General features: G+C 36.3%; 2 protein-coding genes across 2 annotated transcripts in view; one reads left to right on the top strand and one right to left on the bottom strand.

Annotated features, from left to right (window-relative positions):
- Positions 1-838: 838 nt before the first annotated feature.
- lrrc47 (leucine rich repeat containing 47) lies at positions 839-9,161 on the bottom strand. The gene is made up of 7 exons (XM_027133115.2): positions 8,552-9,161; positions 7,548-8,018; positions 7,266-7,382; positions 5,270-5,385; positions 3,312-3,414; positions 2,813-2,902; positions 839-1,842 (listed from the first exon to the last, which is right to left on the bottom strand). The coding sequence occupies exons 1-7, from the start codon at positions 9,125-9,127 to the stop codon at positions 1,597-1,599; spliced, it is 1,719 nt and encodes a 572-aa protein (XP_026988916.1). The 5' UTR covers positions 9,128-9,161; the 3' UTR covers positions 839-1,596.
- Positions 9,162-9,292: 131 nt separating this feature from the next.
- The window catches only part of cep104 (centrosomal protein 104), a 31,894-nt gene continuing 21,734 nt past the window's right edge, over positions 9,293-19,452 (top strand). The window contains exons 1-8 of the mRNA XM_027133114.2: positions 9,293-9,422; positions 10,679-10,805; positions 11,593-11,760; positions 13,103-13,241; positions 13,776-13,838; positions 15,315-15,391; positions 15,561-15,732; positions 18,485-18,640. Of these exons, the coding sequence (XP_026988915.1) occupies positions 10,690-10,805; positions 11,593-11,760; positions 13,103-13,241; positions 13,776-13,838; positions 15,315-15,391; positions 15,561-15,732; positions 18,485-18,640 (891 nt within the window). The 5' untranslated portion in view covers positions 9,293-9,422; positions 10,679-10,689. The remainder of the gene's footprint in view (positions 9,423-10,678; positions 10,806-11,592; positions 11,761-13,102; positions 13,242-13,775; positions 13,839-15,314; positions 15,392-15,560; positions 15,733-18,484; positions 18,641-19,452) is intronic.

The following is a 19,452-nucleotide window of genomic DNA, read 5'->3' on the forward strand; positions in this document are numbered from 1 at the left end:
TTGCACCACGTACCGTACGTATTCTAGAACCACATATCGGAGGCAGTGAGTTGCTTATGTCGAGCGTGTTCACATCGTCTTCTTTAGTTTTATGTACCTGTGTGTTTTGCAACACGACCTGTCGAGGTTTCAGGATGAAATCTTGAGTTTTGCTGCTTTGTTTCTCCTGTATTTGAGAAGCACCATTTAACGTTACAGGTGCAAACTGGTAAGCAGAATGGCTGCCTTCTTTCGCAGAGTCAAGCTGTTTAAAACGACCCACCTGGACTTCTAGATCTTCATCAGGTCCGTTCCAAGTCCATCTTGTCTTTCTGTCCCAGGCTTGCTTCCTTATTAGATGATTAGCTGCTTGAATGGCCCTCATAGCTTGTTTATAAATGTAATATACTGTATATCTTTAGATAGTCAGGATGTGTTAGGTGGCATGATGCGAGCCAAAGTCATGTCTGGAGCTTCCTTCTCACGTTTTATATCTCTTGCCCTATCAGCTTCATGTGTCTACTCCGCCGCCAGTCATTTGATCTGTAACTTTATCTGGTGCTTTCACAGTGAACCATGAATCACCAAACAAACCTGAGCTGTGATCCTCCTCCCATTTAAACAAAGATTTTGATGCGTATTTTAAGAAGGAAGATCATTAGAAGGTTGTTGACTAGATGTTCAGTCTCTGTGTAGCTGTGAAATTGTAAGATAAACTCTAACAGGAATTATATAAACTTTTGAAAGACAAGCTCTATAGTCATTTAAAATACAAGTTGGTTTGACTGTTGTGATTTTGTTAAGTTAGCTGGCATTCATAGTTAAAACAGTAAGAGAAAAACAAAGAAGCAATCGGGAATGGATTTTAAGTCAATTTATTAAGTGATAGGTACTTAATATTTTTTCATACTTGTAGCTGTTACTTGATTCTATTTGTAATGAAAAGGGTGAAATGCATTGGATAAACCATTTAAAAAAGAAATTAAGTACAAATTAGTAAAAAAACAAATTTTGTAAACAGAAAACTACAATACCTTATAAAAGGTAAAGTTTTAGTGCAACTGTTTAACCAAGTCTCATGTCCTTCTTTAAATCATATCTGGAGACAGGGAGACTTACACAAAACTCACACACTTGCAGTAAATGCTTTATGTTGCAAGGAGCCTGGATCCTGTCCCAGGAGCAAGTGACATCAGCTTACAGAGCACAATGCCCACACATTTTGTTTCTCTTAGCCAAGCATGATTCTTAGGAAGTGGGTGAATACGAGAGAACCTGCTCAGTCACTCTACATACAGGCAGTAATCTGAGCACCGGATCAAATACGGGAAACTGAAGCTATGAGCCAGCAGTACTGTGCTGCTCTCATGGTGAAAATATACAATTTTTTCCTTTTTGCAGAATATGTGCCATTGGAATTTTGTTACTAAGCAACAAATCATAAAATGGAGCTTTGTTTTTAATACCGGTGAGTGGAATTTTCCCCCACTCAGAAACCATGCAGATACACCAGACAATAACTACTGCTTAACAACTAAGTACGAAAGTAACTGACAATTTACAGTATATCTATGGATGCTGGTCTTTTTTTATACAGCTAATAGTTTAACACAGCTTTCATGGCTTCTCTGTTGAAGCTGGTTGCCGGATAATGTACAAATGGCTGACATCAGAGGTCAGGTCAGTTTTGGATGGATACAAGACCTTCAGATTGCCCTCCTCATCCACCACCTTCACCTGCACCACAGTCAATTCAGCTGAGGTCGAGCAGTCTGTCGCTGGGTTAGAGGCGGAGCCTGTCTCGTCATCTGAACAGGGCTCCTCTCTATTGTCAAAGGTAAACTTATTCAGCTCTGCCATTTTCTTAAAGACAAACAGAAAGCACAGTTAGAAGAATGAGAAGTTTTAAACCGGTTTAATGAAAAACAATAATGACAGAATATTCATTAATTCCATTATAAATTATTGATCCAATCAGGAATTAATTATTCAGGCAAAATAATAGAAATAGAAAAATCAAATCTTTTCCAATTATGTACATTTAAGCTATGTAAATTTTTGCATTACATATATTTTACGAAAAAAGGGTTTCCTTTCCAAAGTCTATTTCTATTGTGAATAGAAGAACACAATGGATTTAATCCCATGGGTTTCACTGCTTTTGTTGTTTTTTGTTATTTCCTGTATGAATACATTCTTATACAAATATCCTTAATCAAAATAAATCTATCCATGTATCTACTTATACATCTATCTACCCATTTATCTAACAATCTATCTACACCTCAGTCTATCTGCTGGACTATACTATACTGAAACCTTCATTATTCAGAAAGTCGAGATCACATTTTGCTCTCTGTTAAATATTCAACAGGAATGAGCTGATGCAGCAAGGTAGGACAAAAGGTTCTGTTTCTATCAGAGCAGAAATCTCACAGCCACCACTCAAGCCAAATGTTGAGTTCCTCCCTTTCAGACAAACACTTTTCACTTATAGGCTAAGTATGAGAATAAGTATGAGAACATCCCTTTATGCAAAGCAGAACCTACTGTACATGTGACACTGCATTAAATACATTTAAAAATAAATAAATAAATAAATAAATAATTAAATCGAATTTTCAACCAAGAAAATAAAATAAGACTGAACAAATAAACACTGAACCACATCTGACAAGTGTACAACTGTGCAAATGATATAAAAAAGAAAAGTATATGGTATAATGTTCAACAGGTTGCATAAACTATAATACTAAGTGGTGCATCCTTTCTCACTGTTCTACTCAGTGCACGTAAATGCAACATTTAAAAATGCAGTGTTACTGATTCTTACTATAATGAGCAGGTCCATGACATCCTTACAGGTTTGTAAACTTGTAGAGCTTGTGACCTCTAGGAAAAGCTCACTGGTTGACTTTTTAATCTGGATAGAGAGGGGGAAAAAAAAGATGAGAAGTAGTAAATTATTATATAAACAAAAAAGCATGTTCTTGGGGCTGAGCTAGATCCATCACTGCAGAATGTCTGCTTTCTTATAAGAACTCAAAGAAGGCTAATAAATTTCAGTAAATGTGTTACAGTGGCAAACTGTTTATTAAGATTAAACCAGAATGAAGTTAGTTTAAGAATTGACCCTGAAGCATAAATCATTTGTTGAGTGAAAGAAAAGTAAAACCATCGATTTAGGAAGTCATTAAAAAGATAAGTAATCTATATCGTTAACATGTAATTAAGACTTTTAACACACTTCACCACACTAACTTTATCTGACTGCTGTTTGCTCACACACCCTGTAATATCCCAGCTATTATTACATAATTACATCAGCTTACCTTTGTCCTGTCACTGTTTGTGATTGGAGGAAATGAGATCACATGACCATCAGCATCAACCAGGCAAGGGTAATGATCTTTTCCATCCAACAGTTGGAGGTACCTGAGAGAGCAATGAGGAATGAACTTTTACCCCAAATGTATTTATTAAGTACAAATCATGTCACTCCTCCAACAAAAGTTAAGAGGAAAAAAAATCAAATTTACCCAATCTGCTGAAAAATAAGAAATATGATGTTGTTAACCAATTGTTAAATGTTACCTTTATTATTCTCTCTGTACCTTGCCTGAAAGAAATCACTTACATAAAAACAATCTTTCCCTAACAATTTTACCTTTCTTTGCCCATATGAGCAATTTGTGTATATAATGCTATTTTCATTATATTAAGTTTAAGGTGTAATTTCCAAACACAAGATCAAGTGCAAAAAAAAGTATACACTTCAACATTTCATAAAAAAATATTAATATACAAATATTGAAACACAAAGGGTAATTTCAAATTTCTACAAATGATAACTAATTTGTAAAATTACAACCAATTTTCCATGATGGCTAAGGACTCAAACCTGTTACCCGACAAAAAACAAACAAAGAAACAAAAACAAAAAATCTAGAAAAAAAATAGAAACAGCTGTGTTTGAGTATCCCTACTACCCTATATATATATATATATATATATTAAAAAGCAAAAAGCAGAACAGTATAGGTGTAGTACCAATAGGTAAGAAGCACCCAATGCTCTACAGCTTCTGCAGTTCTGAGCCAGCAGACACTGTGCCATGTTGTAAGGTAATGGACTGGCATGGAAAAGTTGTCAGAATTAAAAATGGCAGAAAGCAGCATGTAATCTATTTAAGTGTAGTGAACATGGGGTTTTTATGCGATTTTTATGATGTCCCTTGAAAATGCCAGCATTGCAGATATAGTATGTCAGTATGTATGTATACAGGAATCAGTACTGAATCAACTGCAGTAGACATGAACCTGAACCGTCGCACGGTTAGAAGCATAAACAAAGTAGCCCCGTACTCAGTTTCGCCTCAGACAGTTTCGCGTGAACATACATATAGACAGTAAAAGTTGAGTGTTGCAGAAATGGCAAGTGGAGGAGATAATGAAGGCTGCCCGGAGTTGGCGGATGCGCACGCGTCGTTCAAATCCGGTGTGTGGGAACATTTTGGATTTCATGTTACTTACGAGGACAACAGAAATAAAACAGAACTGCGACTGTGTGCAAGCATTGTGCAAAATACATTCAATATGCTAATGGCAACACTTCTAATATGACAGTTGTGTTAAGATGGTTAAACTTATGCTTGACTTTATGATAATGGCCTTTGTTATTGCTATAGCCTCATTATATTATTACATTATATTATATATGTTATTACATTATATTATATATGTATTTTTAAAATATTTTGACTTGTTTACAAGACAGAGCTTGTAAGAGTTCCTCTCTTTTTCTTTAATTTATTTTTTTTTGTAAGAGCTGCACTGAAGTTGACAGTTTGATAAATGCAAGTTAATTTCAGTCTTTGTGTGCTAAAAATGCACAAATACACATTCTCCTTTTTTTGCCAAATAAACAAAAAGCATGTCATCATCAATGTCTTCTCTCTTGCTGTATAAAAATCTCACCTAGCTTTTACTCAGAGATGGTCCCAATAATGTGCTTAAAGTCAAGTCAAATTCAGTTAGTGCATGATTACCTGTACATTACAAAAATGTTAATACTGTATAATAAATTGTGGATAATTACGCTAACAAGCTATATATCAAATGCTGAAGGAAATTTCTGGAGTGTTGAAGATTAAAATAACAAAATCCGTACAGAACCGAAAACCGTGACCCTAAAACTGTGATACGAACCGAACTGTGGGTTTTATGAACCGTGCCACCCCTAGTAGACATTGTCACAGAACACAACCTGGGTGTACAGTACAGTAACTCACTTGTGAAGACCTGACACATTTTGACGTTTTCTCTGTTTCCTCTGTTCATCTGCTTCTTGCTGGAGCATCTTCAGCAGGTCACCAGCCTTCATCTCCTTACGACCCAAAGGAACTATCTACACCCCCATAGACATATACACACAGAAAGAGAGAAACATTTTAGAGAACAATAATAAGAAAACTAGAGTTGTGTGTATAAACATTAACAGTATTGGATTGGATTACGTGTTGTAAGAGAGTGCGTTGTTGGAGTAGCAGTGGTTGCACATTGGCAGTGTCTTTTAGGACATAGGAGTACTATACTATTGTGGCATTAGAAAGGTCTGTGCAGTATAAAAGAAGTACTACAAAGCCTTTACTGTTGGTGCTTGTCACAAAAGAAGTGATGAAATGACGTTCCACTCAAACAAAAGTGACCAGTGTGAAAGCACAGTTCGTGTATTATTAAAGCCACAAACCACGACGATAATGAACTTGTGGATTAGAAACTAGACCCCACTCCATTCATAAGAACAGCTTTACATAGCAGATGCATAAAATATACATGCATCTTTGCAGCTGGTTCTTGTGAATGCAGTGTGTGGATTGTGATTGAATTCTGACCAGACATACACAGACAGAGAGACAGGCACAAACAAGCACACAAACACATTTTTGTACACTTGTGAGGACCTTGACATGGGCCAGTGTTGTGCGGGCCATCTTTTCTCTGTGTTAGTAAAAAAAAGATTTCAACCCACCAGTGGGCGTCACTGTCATAATTAAATCACTGTTTTGAATCCAACACACTCCTCAACTGTGTTTTTTGATTGGACAAAACATTTAATTAACAATGTCTGTTATTGGAAAAAAAATGCTCAAAAATGGAGGGTGGGAGAACTTTTGCCGAGACCTTTAAAAATTATAATTATATTATTATATATAAATATATATATATATATATATTTAAAATTGTATATAAATGATACAACATGATATAATGGTTTAAAGTTTATTTTCAGCTGCTTTTCATAATAAGATGGATTTATTCAAGGTTTTATTTTGCAAAAAAATATAAAAGTAATTTCTAAAGCTAATTGCTATTGTTAAAGTGACACCAAAAACAATGTAAAATGAAGACTGAAGTATCTGACGGATTTCGGAAGACCACGCAAAAAACAAGCTGCACAATGTTGATGGCCTGTCAATGTTTTTACTTAGCATTTTTTTTGCATACTGGCTGTATCTGTTTGTGTCTCTTTTTTTTTTGTTATAAACAAGTTACTTAATGAAGTAACTAACAAGATATATTTTCAGAGTTCCAGGCCAGTATGTGATGAAGGTGAGCAAAGCACAGGGATTAGGGTGAAAAAGAAATCCAATGGGAAGGCGGAAGGGAGAGATAGAAAGGGGGCTTAGACTGTGGTGATGGCTGAGGGGGAAGGGAGAGGTAGAGGTGGTTTAGACTGTGTGGTGATGGGAAGGGGAGACACTGCAACTTCAACACACTCTACTAACATTCACCTCACACTAAATCCAGATTACCCACTGAAACATAATGAATATCAAAGTTCCTTCACTGGATACAAAGGTTAAAATTTGAGTATATAAACGTGACAACTCAAACAGTAGAAGAGAAAAAAAAAATGCTCTTCTTTTTGCCATAAAGTTCCACAAAAATCTAAACGGTGTAATAAAACCCAACTGTAGTGTAAAAATTACATTGATTTTATTTATTGTTATGTATAAAATTAAATGCAAATTAAAACTAGTGTGTATTTCTTGATAACATCAGAGGCTAGACAAGGGCAAGAAAATAAATGATAATTTTGTGAGGACTGGGGCAAAGGTTCTCACAACAAAAAAGTCCTTACAAGAAAGGTGGGATGTCAATATCTGGTCCTCACAGAGGAGGAAATACCAACTGACAAACACACAGACACAAACACGCACAGAGACGCGTGCACACGCACACACTGAATCACACACACAGAGAAACATCTTTTTCCATTCATACCCTCAGAACATCAGGAGGTCTGGCATCATACTGTAGAGGGCCTTTCAGTGAGCTCAGGTCATGAGTTGCAATAGTAGCTGTTGTCCTCTTGCCACAAATGTCATCATGAAGTTTGGTCTAAAGAATACATAAGAGGTTATTTAAAAAAGAAATACATTACAAATAAAAAAAAAGCCAATACATCAATAAAAAACAAATAATGCCAGCAATTGCTTCCTTTATTTAACAATTTAATAATATTGAGGCTGAGCTATGCTGGTCATCTTTGCAATATTTCATTACCTGAGCTACCAAGAACCTCTTCAGCGCATTCCCTGCTTTCAGATTCATGCCTCTGACTATGCAGCAAACGATGTATGGACGCACATCCTTCACCTGAGGGGAGACTTTAACCATTATGGCAGAGGAGGAATCAGATACATGAAGGATTTTAACAACCATTTTCTGCAACTCATCCACTGCATCCACTTCCCCCTTTTTATCCCTCTGTTTAGCAGCATTCTTCTTTTTGGAGACGTTACGATTCCGGTCACTCTGCTCAGCACCATCTGCATCAAGCTGCTTGCCCTTTCCTTTCCCTCGTCCCCCCACTCTCAGGTATTCCAGCACCGACTTCGTCTGGCAGCCATTCACCATCTTCTCCAGCCGCTTGTCCTTCAGCTTGTTTCCCTTGAAGTTGATGTCCTTCAGCTTGGGGCAGTCAGCCAGCTCGAAGGGGATTTCAGTAAGCTTGTTGTTGGAAAGGTCCAACACCTTAGAAAAGAAATTGGTTAAATTATAAGTGTATTAAGCTCAATAATGAAAAACCGGAATATGAGAAAAATATCTATAAATATTCACCAATTTTATTTTTTTAAGGCAGTTTCTAACAATGTAATAAGCCAATTGGGTCAAATATATAAATCACCTTCCCTCTACCAGGTGCAAGCAGAAATCAGGCATATATCAGGAAAAAACAAAACAAAAGAAAGAAAGAAAGACAGTAAGATAAGGAAAGAAGAAAATAATAATATAAATAAAAGAAGGAATAAATGAAAAATAAGGAATAGAAAAAGAAAAGACTGATATATACAATTAACTGGGTTTATTAACAAAATTAATAAAAAGAAAGAAAACAAAAAACAGAGGTGATCAATTTTCTGCCACCTGTGATTTACTAAACGGGGATCTAAGACATCCAGAGTTCTTTAAAGCTGCTTTATTATAATAATGAACGTTATTATTGTGAATAACCACGTGTACACTTAAAAGCGCTAGAATTGAACTGAATTAGGTGGATAACAGACCTTAAGCGACGATAGGTTGTTGATGTCATTGCTTAATTGCTCGATGTTGTTTTCTGACGCTATGACAGTATTGAGCAACTCCAGTTTGGAGGAGTAAAGGCCTTCAGGAAGACAAACCAGCGCGTTTTTCCCCACGTTGACGCTAGACAGCTTGGTGCACCGGCTTAACCCGTCCGGAAGAGCAGCGATGTTGTTACAGCTCACATTCAGCGTGGTGAGCTCACTTAGTGAACAGATCTCCTCAGGTAAAACCTGCAGCTCGTTTACTGACAAGTCCAAGACTTTCAGCGATTTTAGCTCTCCGATACTTTTAGGTACTGATGAGATCTTGTTCCTGCAGAGGATGAGGCTCTGCAGGTGAGACAGGTTCTTAATGTTTTCATGGATCTCATACAGACTCGGACACTGACTGATTTCTAGGTAGTTGAGGAGGTTCAGTGAATAAAGTCTTGGATGAATTCCAGAGCTTGTTTTTATTTTCTCATCCACTGCAACGCCTTGAAGAACCAACTCTCGTCTGCTTTCTTTTTCAGCTTTTTCAATTTCTTGCCACACGGCCGAGTTCTCTTCCGCCATACTGCCAAAACAAACGCAAAACCGGAAAGAGTAAGCAAACTCTTCCGGTGGCGTTGGGGAATTTATTCCTAATTACTTATTTTATATTAAGTGTTGTAAAGCAGTGACAACAACATAACACCGCTGAAATGTTATATTCATCAATAAATATCACTATATATATATATATAAAACACAAAAATGGAAAACTAGTCCAGAAAAATACATATACCCGAATGCGCATGCGTGAAGCTCATTGTTGTCAAAAAGTGGTTATGGGGATGACACAGGACTAACAAGTTGTCACTTTATTTAGGTAAATATATTTAAAACCGATTTTCTGTCTGTTTATAAATATATACATAAAGCTTATATTTTCATTTAGGGTTGTGTGAGGTGTCTGCCGTTTATTTAAAAGCTACTTAGCACTGACACTAGTTGCTGTCCCCCGCCCCCCCAGGGTTTAAGCTAGTTGTGTTACCTAAAGACGATTTATCCAACTGCTATTAACGACTGATTTGATAAATTTGTAAATGGAGCAGAATGCAGCAATATAGTTTAGACAAAACTGAAGGCTAAGATTGTGGTTGCCATGCCATTTTGTTAGAGCTCGTTGCTAACACTAACAATGTCTGACCAACAAATCACAACATTGCAGCCTTCAGGTTACTGCAGACACACAGAGGTGAAGGATAAACACTACACATTGTTATGACATTGGTCTTTAAATTCTCCTCTGTTTATAATCCAGGCATTTATCATTTGGATCCTTTTTAAAGGTGTGTTTAAAGAATTATGAATTAAAGCTTTATTAGGCTTTAGCCTTTTCAGATCCTAGACCAAATACATAACTGTATAAATGTGCATACAATAACTGAATATAGTCTTAGTGGTTATCAGGTTCGCTTTACGACAGCAGGGTTTTGGGGTTTGATTTCCGTCTCCAACCTTTGTGGATAGACTCTGCCTGTTCTTCCCGTGCTTTAGGGGTCTTCGTTATTGAGTTGTTATATTGCTTTAAGGTGAAATTTTAGAGATTGATGTGTTTATATGACAAAAGGGTCACTTCTGTCTAACCCCCCACCCCCACCCCCACCCCCACCCTGCAGCGATCAAAGATCTGATATGATTTTTCTTGGTTTCAGTTTTTCATATCACACTTTAAACTGGCACGTCTAGACTTTTTATATCATCTGTGCAAACGATGCACATACCAACATTTCTCACTATCATAGTTTGCTCAAAGATCTCCATTCTAAGCACTTTTATTCTGCATGTATATGGACATCTAAAGCCACCTGTGCTGTACTTGACCTGGACTTGAGGCAGCTTCCCTGTTTCCCTGTCTTTGAATACAGGGTCATTATTGATGTTATTATCCAGGAAAAAAGGTTTGAGAAAGGGCTCTGTATATGGATCTTTAAATTTATATTGCATATCAACAGTGTTCTTTTTGTTTGTTTTTTTTAAGATTGTTTAGTCTTATGAAAAAATAATCTTTATGGATAAAACTGGTCAAAGCTCTACAGACATAATTGCTATAATCATCTGGATCTGTCTTTCTGTTAACAGCACATAGGAGCATGATGCCACGTAAGATAGGATTCACTGTAATCAACTGGTCTGGTCATGAGGAGAATTACAGTGCCAGAGAGTTGATGGTTCATGCTCCTACCATCAATGGCTGGAGGTCTGCCAGGTAAATGTTTCTGTGGGCAATCAGTGAGATTATCAGCATGATGACAGGATTAAATGTCAGTGAAATTAGATATGGTAAGCAGGGGTGGGATAAAGCTCCAACAGACGAATGTTTGTTCAAAGATTTTATGCAGTATTAACCAAAAGAGGTAACTGATTACTCCAAATAATATGCAATAGTATTTAAGTATGATAAGGAAAGCTTGATACTATAAACGCATTGATGCAGTTCTAGAGTTAATGTAAAATTATGAAAGTAGCAGCACCCTATAATACTGATGACATTGCATTTATTCTTTTTTCAGTCCCATGTCTTCACATTGCTGCATTAAGCTCATTGGGTTTCAGTGTTCCAAAGTTTCACAAGTATTTGAAAACAAGAAAGCACTGAAAGCCAGACTGTGAGACTGTAAAATGTAAAAGTGAGACTGTAAAATTCTGAAGTTTGTGGCCTGAAAAGTGTACAAATGATACATAAAAGACCATACTATAAATATGTGTAATCTATAAGTTTTTTTAGCCATGATCATTTTCATTGTAAAATGTGATGCTCCATTAAATTACATCAACTTATTTCTTCTCTTTAACTCTGATTGCCATGACAAGTTTTGGATATTAAACAGAAGTTCATAAGTTTTAAAAAAATTAAACTTGCCATAAAGGTGACACAAAGGGTATCTTCCAGTTGTGTTTACAGCAGATTAGCTTAAGTTTAACCATCTTGAAATGTCTTACAGTGTTCCTGGCAGTGCACATTAATTTCGTTGGGTGGTTGTTGCTGTGTGCAGGTTCTGTCCATTCCCACAGGAGATCACACTACAGATGGTGGAGAGATGTCGCATCAGGAAGCTGCAGCTGCTGGCTCATCAGTACCTGATCTCTGCTAAGGTGGAGTTTCACATTGGGGACAGAGAACCAGTTTCTCCCCAGCACCTTCAGCACTTCCGCAGACTTGGGTTAGTTTTTTTAAAACACACTGCTGAATGCCTCATACTCAGACTAGCATTGGACAAATAAAAACACTAATTGTGAATATTTTACATTTACATTTACATTTACAGCATTTGGCAGACGCTCTTATCCAGAGCGATGTACATAAGTGCCTAAATCTCTATCATTGGATACATTAATGCTGGCTCACTAGGTTACATACTTAAGATACCATGAGTTTAAAACATTGTCCAAGTTACAATGAAAAAGTGTCAGGTGTGTTTTTATTTTTTTTATTTATTTCTTAATAAATGCAAAAGATAGGGAAAGAAGTGCTAGTTGAAGTGTTTCCTGAATAAGTAGGTCTTCAACCGGTGCTTGAAAATAGCCAGTGACTCAGCTGTCCGGACCGCTAGGGGAAGTTCATTCCACCACCTTGGTGCCAGAACAGAGAAGTGTTGAAATGACAAGAGACTGAACAAGCACTTGAGCAGCCTGTGTGGACAAAAATGGCCGAATCCTTCTAATGTTATAGAGAAGAAACCGACATGAACGTGTCACATTAGCAACATGAGAGGAAAAGGACAGTTGATTGTCCATGGTTACCCCAAGGTTGCAAGCTGTGGTTGAAGGGGAGATCAGATCGTTGTGCAGGGATATAGCAAGATCATGGGGATGGGGATGAATCACCTGAGATGAACAGCAGTTCAGTTTTGTTAGGATTGAGCTTTAACTGTTGAGCAGTCATCCATAATGATATGTCTGCCAGACATGCTGAGATCTGTTCAGAAGCTGTGGTATCTGAGTGTGAGAAAGAGAAGATAAGTTATGTATCATCAGCATAGCAGTGGTAAGACTCATGTGAGGAAATAACTTCACCAAGAGAGTGAGTATACAGGGAGAAAAGAAGAGGACCAAGTTCTGAGCCCTGTGGGACACCAGTGGAGAGTCTGCGTGGAGCAGATGTCGCTCCCCTCCATGTTACCTGATATGAGCGTCCTTCCAGGTAGGAAGTAAACCATTCCCAAGCTGATCCGCGAATCCCAGGACTCCTGAGGGAGGACAAGAGAGTCTTGTGGTTGACCATATCAAACGCTGCTGAAAGGTCAAGGAGGATAAGGACAGATGACAATTTGGCTGATCTAGCAGCATGTAGTTTCTCAGAGACATCCAAAAGGGCTGTCTCTGTGGAATGAGCTGCTTTAAAGCCAGACTGATTGGGAATTTTGAAACTTTACGGCAATGTAGAGTGCTGTTTTGATTATCTGGACAGTTATAATTCTCTCTCTCTCTCTCTCAATAATCAGTATAGCATTGAGATATTTTGTATATGACCTTATGCACTACTTAATCCCATGTACTGTGCAGGTACGTGTCACTGTCCACTAATGAGAAGACCGGTTTCAGAGCACGAGAATTGAAGTCGGTGCATGTAGATGCTGTCGGAACATATTTGAAGCTTACCTTTCACAAAAACTATGTCAATCAGTACAACATCTATAACCAGGTAACTATTATTCATAGAAACTATGTACTGTTATTTTGTAAGCCTTTGTTTTTAAAGATGAGGGCAAAGAGAGAAATTAGAGATTTAGTAATGATTGTAGATTTTGTAATGTCAAATATGTATTGGCTTTTCACTTCTCTTCTGGATGAATTTATGCAGCAAGTAAGGATATATTCAAACAGCTGGATATTTTGTCATGTTCTATGAAAATATTAACCAACATTCATTTAATCAAAATGATTGTTTTCTTTCGATTAGTGTGATAGCAAAATTTATAAAAACACAGTCAAACATATCTCCTGGACTCCCATGATGCAGTGTAAGAAAGACTGTAGATTGTTATTATCAGTTTTGCAGTAACAATATCAGTATGACTGCAACTAAAATCTTGATTTACAATTAACAGACATGTGGAAATGAATTCAGATTTGAACTTGCACCAAATTCTCTGCTGATGCAATTTATCTACTACGTTAATGTTTAATGAAAGAAAATATAATCTCTCATGATTTTTTTCTCTTCCTCTAATTCCAGGTGGCGTTGGTGGCTATAAATATATTAGGTGACCCAGTGGACTGCAACGATAGCACCCCAATAGTAAGTGCAAGTCAAAGCATAAAATACACCTCATTGCCACCAGGTGGTGCAAATATACGTGCACTAGTGATGCACGGGTCGTCTCATAACCCTCGGGTCCCGCGGGTCGGGTTGGGGTAGGTAACGAAATTGAAACTTTGCAGCGGGGCGGGCTGGGGCAGGCCAATAATTTCATAAAAGTGGGACCCGCGGTTTGTAAAAAAAAAACCCGACCTGCACATCACTAACGTACACACCAGACAGATAGATATATGTGATAACCAGAAAAGTGACAAATTGAAGATCTAATTTTGAATATTAGTTACAGACTGTGCCACTATGTGAACCAAATTCCTTAGCTTCTGAATTTTATTACAGCCGACAATTACGACTCAAGCTGACACAATTTGACTTGAAAGAAACCAGATGAAAGTGCACATTGATGAGTCTATGAGCCACTGCACACTTCTCATGTTCACTTAACTCTTTGTTGTTCTATTTTTACTTCTTTAATAACCTCCTTATTGTTCTGGTAATCTCTCTATGTAAAAGAATAAGGTCAGTGCAAGCACAGTTTTAGCACGTTAGCAGGCAAATCTACTGCACTGGTGACATACAGATAGAAAAAGTCTTCCAAAACATTCTTTTATTTTTGGTCAGTTATAATATCTACATTCATTAATGTTGGAACCAGAAGGAATTTTATAACAATAATAGTGACGTGAACTCTATGGTGTGTCGTGGTGTCCTAGTGGTTAAGGACTATGGATTGGAAGGTTGTGAGATCGAATCCCAGGTCTAACAAGTTGCCACCACTTGGCCCCTGAGCAAGGCCCTTAAACCTCAATTTTAAAATTGTTGTTTATAAATAAGATAAAAGCCTAAGTCACTCCGGATAAGGGCATCTGCCAAGTGCCATAAATGCAAATATAATGCTTACAGGAAATGAATTTCCTGTTCATCCACCAGGTAAAAAATGAAATACAAAGTAACTGTCTGTCCATGGTCCATGGTAACAAATAAGTAGGCGGGGCCAACAATTAACAGCAGGGAATGACAGCAGACAGAAACAAAGGAAAACACAGAGAGACTCATTACAGCAACAGAGACAAAGAACATAAGATAAAGTTACATAGTGAACATGAGCATAAACATTCATGTACAGTATGTGGATATTACTCATTTAAATGCTTGAAAAAAGAAATATTTTGTTCCCTGTTTAATTTAGGAACAATATAATAAATAATAATAATAGCAATAATTATTATTATTAATAATAATAATAATAATAATAATAATGCCAGTGAAACTGTTAAAACATTTTGCACATAATTATATATTTACAGTGCATGGCTATGGATTTATATGGATATATTACTATTGAGTTACCACACAGATGTGTTCAGATGTAACATCTATTTTCCAAACTGTGATTTTTATAAGTGCAGGAACAATATCTATACCCATGTTTTTTACTTTTCCCTTGTTTTCCTTTAGCCAAAAAGAGATCAGCTGATTGATCAGTACATTAGCAGCACACAGCACAGCTCATCACTGGATGGCTCTTATTCAGGGTAAAAGTTCTGTTGTGTTTGTGTGTTTTATTTTGCTGTGTGTGTGTTTTGTTTTGTTTTACTCTGGTTAATGTGGGTCTTTTATGTTGGGCATGATGGGTTTAGTTTGAGAAAAAAAATTAAATGTTTTGCTTGTTACAGCTCTTTAAGACTTTTTCTGTGTCTGCAGGTATAAGCATGAGTCTATCTCGCCATTGGATGACTTGGCGTTTGACATGTACCAGGATCCTGAGGTTGCCCGCATCATTCGCCTACTGGATGATAAGAAGCAAGAAATGGTCCGATTAGAGAGATACCATCTGGCAAAAAAGATCAAACAGGCCATAGCAGATCTACAGAAGGTCATTTTCCCTGAAGTATAATGGAATGATTGGGCCTCCAGGAAAAAACAGCTACACATTTGTAAATATTTCACACTTGTGATATGCCTTTGCCTAGCAGAGGGCAAAATATGATCTACCAACTTGATGCTACACACACACACACACACACACACACACACACACACACACACACACACACACACACACACACACACACACACACACACAAAAGCATTGGGCATTGCAATTCATTAGGCCTTCAGAAAAAACAAAAGCTACTCATTTGTAAATATTTCACACTTGTGTTATGCATTTGTCCAGCTGGGGGCAATATCTTATCTACCAATAAGTTTTACACACACACTTTGTGTTTTCATATTAAAATCATATTTGATTCCTCTCTCTTATTTATGAATTTAGTTGCAGTCAGCTTTGACCTTGGGATTTGCTGACTAATGTTTGACATACACCAGCCAGTGGTTATCCAAAATAATATTTAATAATTTCCACTTATTTTACTCAAAAACATGTCATAATTTCACATGGTTTATTGCTTATAAATTAAATAAACATCTGGTGGGCAAAATAGATATTACAAGTGTAAAATGTTCACAAATGTAAGGCTGATCACACAGAATTGTGATCATTGTAGAATTTTTTGATTTATAAGTATTCAAGTCAATTTGACCTGGAAAAAAATAGGTTTTATTATCTGTTGACATTAAAAATGGTCAAAATGGTTTAAAAAAAAATCTCCTGGCTTTGAAATATACTTTTGTGCCTCTATAGTGAAAATAATTCAAAATTTCTGTTTTTTTTTTTTTTGTTTGTTTTTTTTTTTTACTAAAAAAAAGAGGCATTTTTGTATATAATGAGGTTTATTATACCAAATATTACAAAATGTTTTGCAAAATATATATTATGTTAAACTTATCATGCTTATTATAGTTCCATCTCACAATAATCTTATAAACTAGTTATTTTAGAAGTTGCTCATATCTTATAATCATACCACAGTGAAGCGTCTCAGAAGTTCAGTTCCTCTTTACATGGGCGTACCTACATTCCAGTGCAGGCATAATTCTTTTCTGTTTTTTATTCTAAACAATTCTCTTTTACTATTGCAGTAGTATTTTTTACTTCCATAAAAAAACACATTTGCTGTTGTATCATGTACTTCATAATGGTGTAGGAGTTTTGCTAAACTACCTGTGGTTATGGTCCATTCTTTTTTTTCCACATAAGATTCGTAGTTGTGCTTACAACCTGGATGGTGTTCTTGACTTGTCTAGCAGGCTTTATTCATGAAGTTTTTAGCAGCAATTAAGGTTGATCTATTAATTAGATTTCAGTTCATTGTTTAATTATTAATGTTAATGTTACTATTTAGAAATAACTTCTTTTAAACTTCTTTAATTTTAGAATACAATTTCAGGTAGGGATTCATTCTAATGTTACAGTTGAGCAGGTTTAAAAGGCTTTTTTTTTTTTTTTACATTTCTCGAAATTAAACTAAATTAAATCAAACACAAAACATACTTTATTTAAAAGTCAAGAGTCAAGAAGCTTTTATTGTCATTTCAGCCATATATAGCTGTTGCAGTACATACTGTAGTAAAATGAGACAACGTTTATCCAGGATCATGGTGCTACATAAAACACAGGGCTAAGGACTCGTAGCCACATAAAGTGCAACTGTGCAACCTGGTGCAAACAGTGCAGGACAAGACAAACAAGACAGACATGACAGTGTAGGACAAAAGACAGTGTAGACAAAAAGTTACAAGACAATACAAAAAGTACAAAAAATACAATACACAAAAGACAATAAACAGTAAACAGAAACAGCGCCAGCCGACCAGTGTAAATACTGTATGTGAATACTGAATGTTCAAACAATATTTCGTGCAGTAGCATTAGAATGAACACAGTTTCTTAGCAGCAGGTCCCTGTTTGTCCCTGTTTGTTATATCCCTTTTGTTTTTGACCTTATGAGAGTGTAATCTATAGTGCATACCCTGCATTTCTTGGTCTTTAGGTTAAGGCTGCTTTTAAGCTGTTTTTTTTTTTTTTTGTCTCATGTAACAACCAACGTACAACCGTTGTTTGCGCAACAGTCTTTTGAAACACTAGGAATTTTAAAGATAGATGGTCTGCATGTTTAACTTTTTAACAATGAATTAAGGCTAGGGCAGAATAAAGCATGACTTAGAACATTCCTGAAACATTCTAGTTCTATGTGTACAATTTTCTATAGAATTTGATTCTGAAGGCCTCATGGAAAAACAAAAAAAAAAAAGCACAAATGTAAAGACACAATGTAACTCAATAAATGTCTTTTAGGTGTGTTTCTTCTGTGTCAGTCAGTTATCAGGACAACCTTTTGTGCTTAGCATTCTTCTACGTTTGAGGTTTTTTGCACATAATTAGCTGCATTGTGCACTGGCTGTGAGCCTTGTTTGAGTAATCACACGGCATTTTTTGGTACATTGTGATCCAAAATTACATTTGGATGGCTTACATTTTATGTGTAAGACAAATAGAAACAGCAAATGTGACATTTTTGCACCTTACTTATATAAAAAAAAACGAAAACATTTGAAAGAATGTTGTTTAAGGATATTATCAATATTTTTAAATCTCTTTCATTAAATTAACAAAGAGAAAGCCTTCTGTGAGAGGATACGCTCAATTATTTCAGTGGTATTGTGTGCGTGTGTGTAGAAACTAGGTGTATGTTTTTTAAATATCTATGATTTTTCTGATATAGGTAGGGGAATGTTTGGGCAGGTATGATGTGGAGAAGCACAGTGCCATAGAGAGGGAGGACTATGACAAAGCCAAGCAGAAAAAAGAGCAGATGGAGGCCTATAGACTCAGAGTATACCAGCAACTGGAGCTACATGACCTGCTTGATATGGGCCAGGTAAGACTTATTTACTAAGTAATTCATCCAAACATCAGTCTCCCCTTACCTTTATGGATACTTCTTACTTACATCATCCCATTTTTTTAATCCCATCTCTTTCCACAAGTTATGCATCCAGAAGGATTGGGTAATACGGCAGTAGGATGTTTCTTTCACAGTAAATTAAGTCACAATGCACACACTGAAGAGTTTCATCTGGACTTTTAATACATCTGGCAACTTCAAAGTTCCTGACAGTAACCAGTAGCAGATTACATAATAATATTTGCAACTCCATAGTTACTGACAGAAACAAGTATTGGATTAGATATTACTATTTGTTGTCATTCAACAAAAAGTAATAAACAAGTTTTGAAAAAATATTACTACTGTTTTTATGGCAAATGCAAAAAAATGGCTCTAAATATGACAATATAATTCTGTACTGCATACAGTATATCTGTGTACTCCCGAGTCCCTTTTGTGTGGTTAAATACTGACAGTGAATGGTTCTGTCTCTTGGAAGAACAATGCTTTTCTATCATTGCCGATATCAGGTGACTCATAATTCATTGTTCAATGCAAAGACATGAACATAGGTGTACAAAACAGAACAAGCATGTAAAAATATTCAATTACTCAAATTCAGTTCCATGGGTTTTGCACACCTCATTTCTTATGAAAAAGTATCTTTACAATTACTTAAACCAAAATTTTAAGCTGATTATTAATGTTCCAGTGAGCATTTAATATTATAGCACACTGGTGTTTATTTAACGTTTAATGTTTATTTTAACACTTATGAGTCGAGTCTCTAGTGTCAGTGCTTT

Source organism: Tachysurus fulvidraco, chromosome 14 (assembly GCF_022655615.1).
Source record: "Tachysurus fulvidraco isolate hzauxx_2018 chromosome 14, HZAU_PFXX_2.0, whole genome shotgun sequence".
NCBI lineage: Eukaryota > Metazoa > Chordata > Actinopteri > Siluriformes > Bagridae > Tachysurus > Tachysurus fulvidraco.

Coding starts and splice junctions, on each gene's coding strand:
- lrrc47 (XM_027133115.2), bottom strand. CDS start 9,127: ATGGCGGAAGAGAACTCGGCCGTGTGGCAAGAAATTGAAAAAGCTGAA. Junction 3,415..5,269: donor AATGTGTCAGGTCTTCACAA/GTGAGTTACTGT, acceptor TTGCTCTCTCAG/GTACCTCCAACTGTTGGATG. Junction 2,903..3,311: donor CAAACAGTGACAGGACAAAG/GTAAGCTGATGT, acceptor CTCTCTATCCAG/ATTAAAAAGTCAACCAGTGA.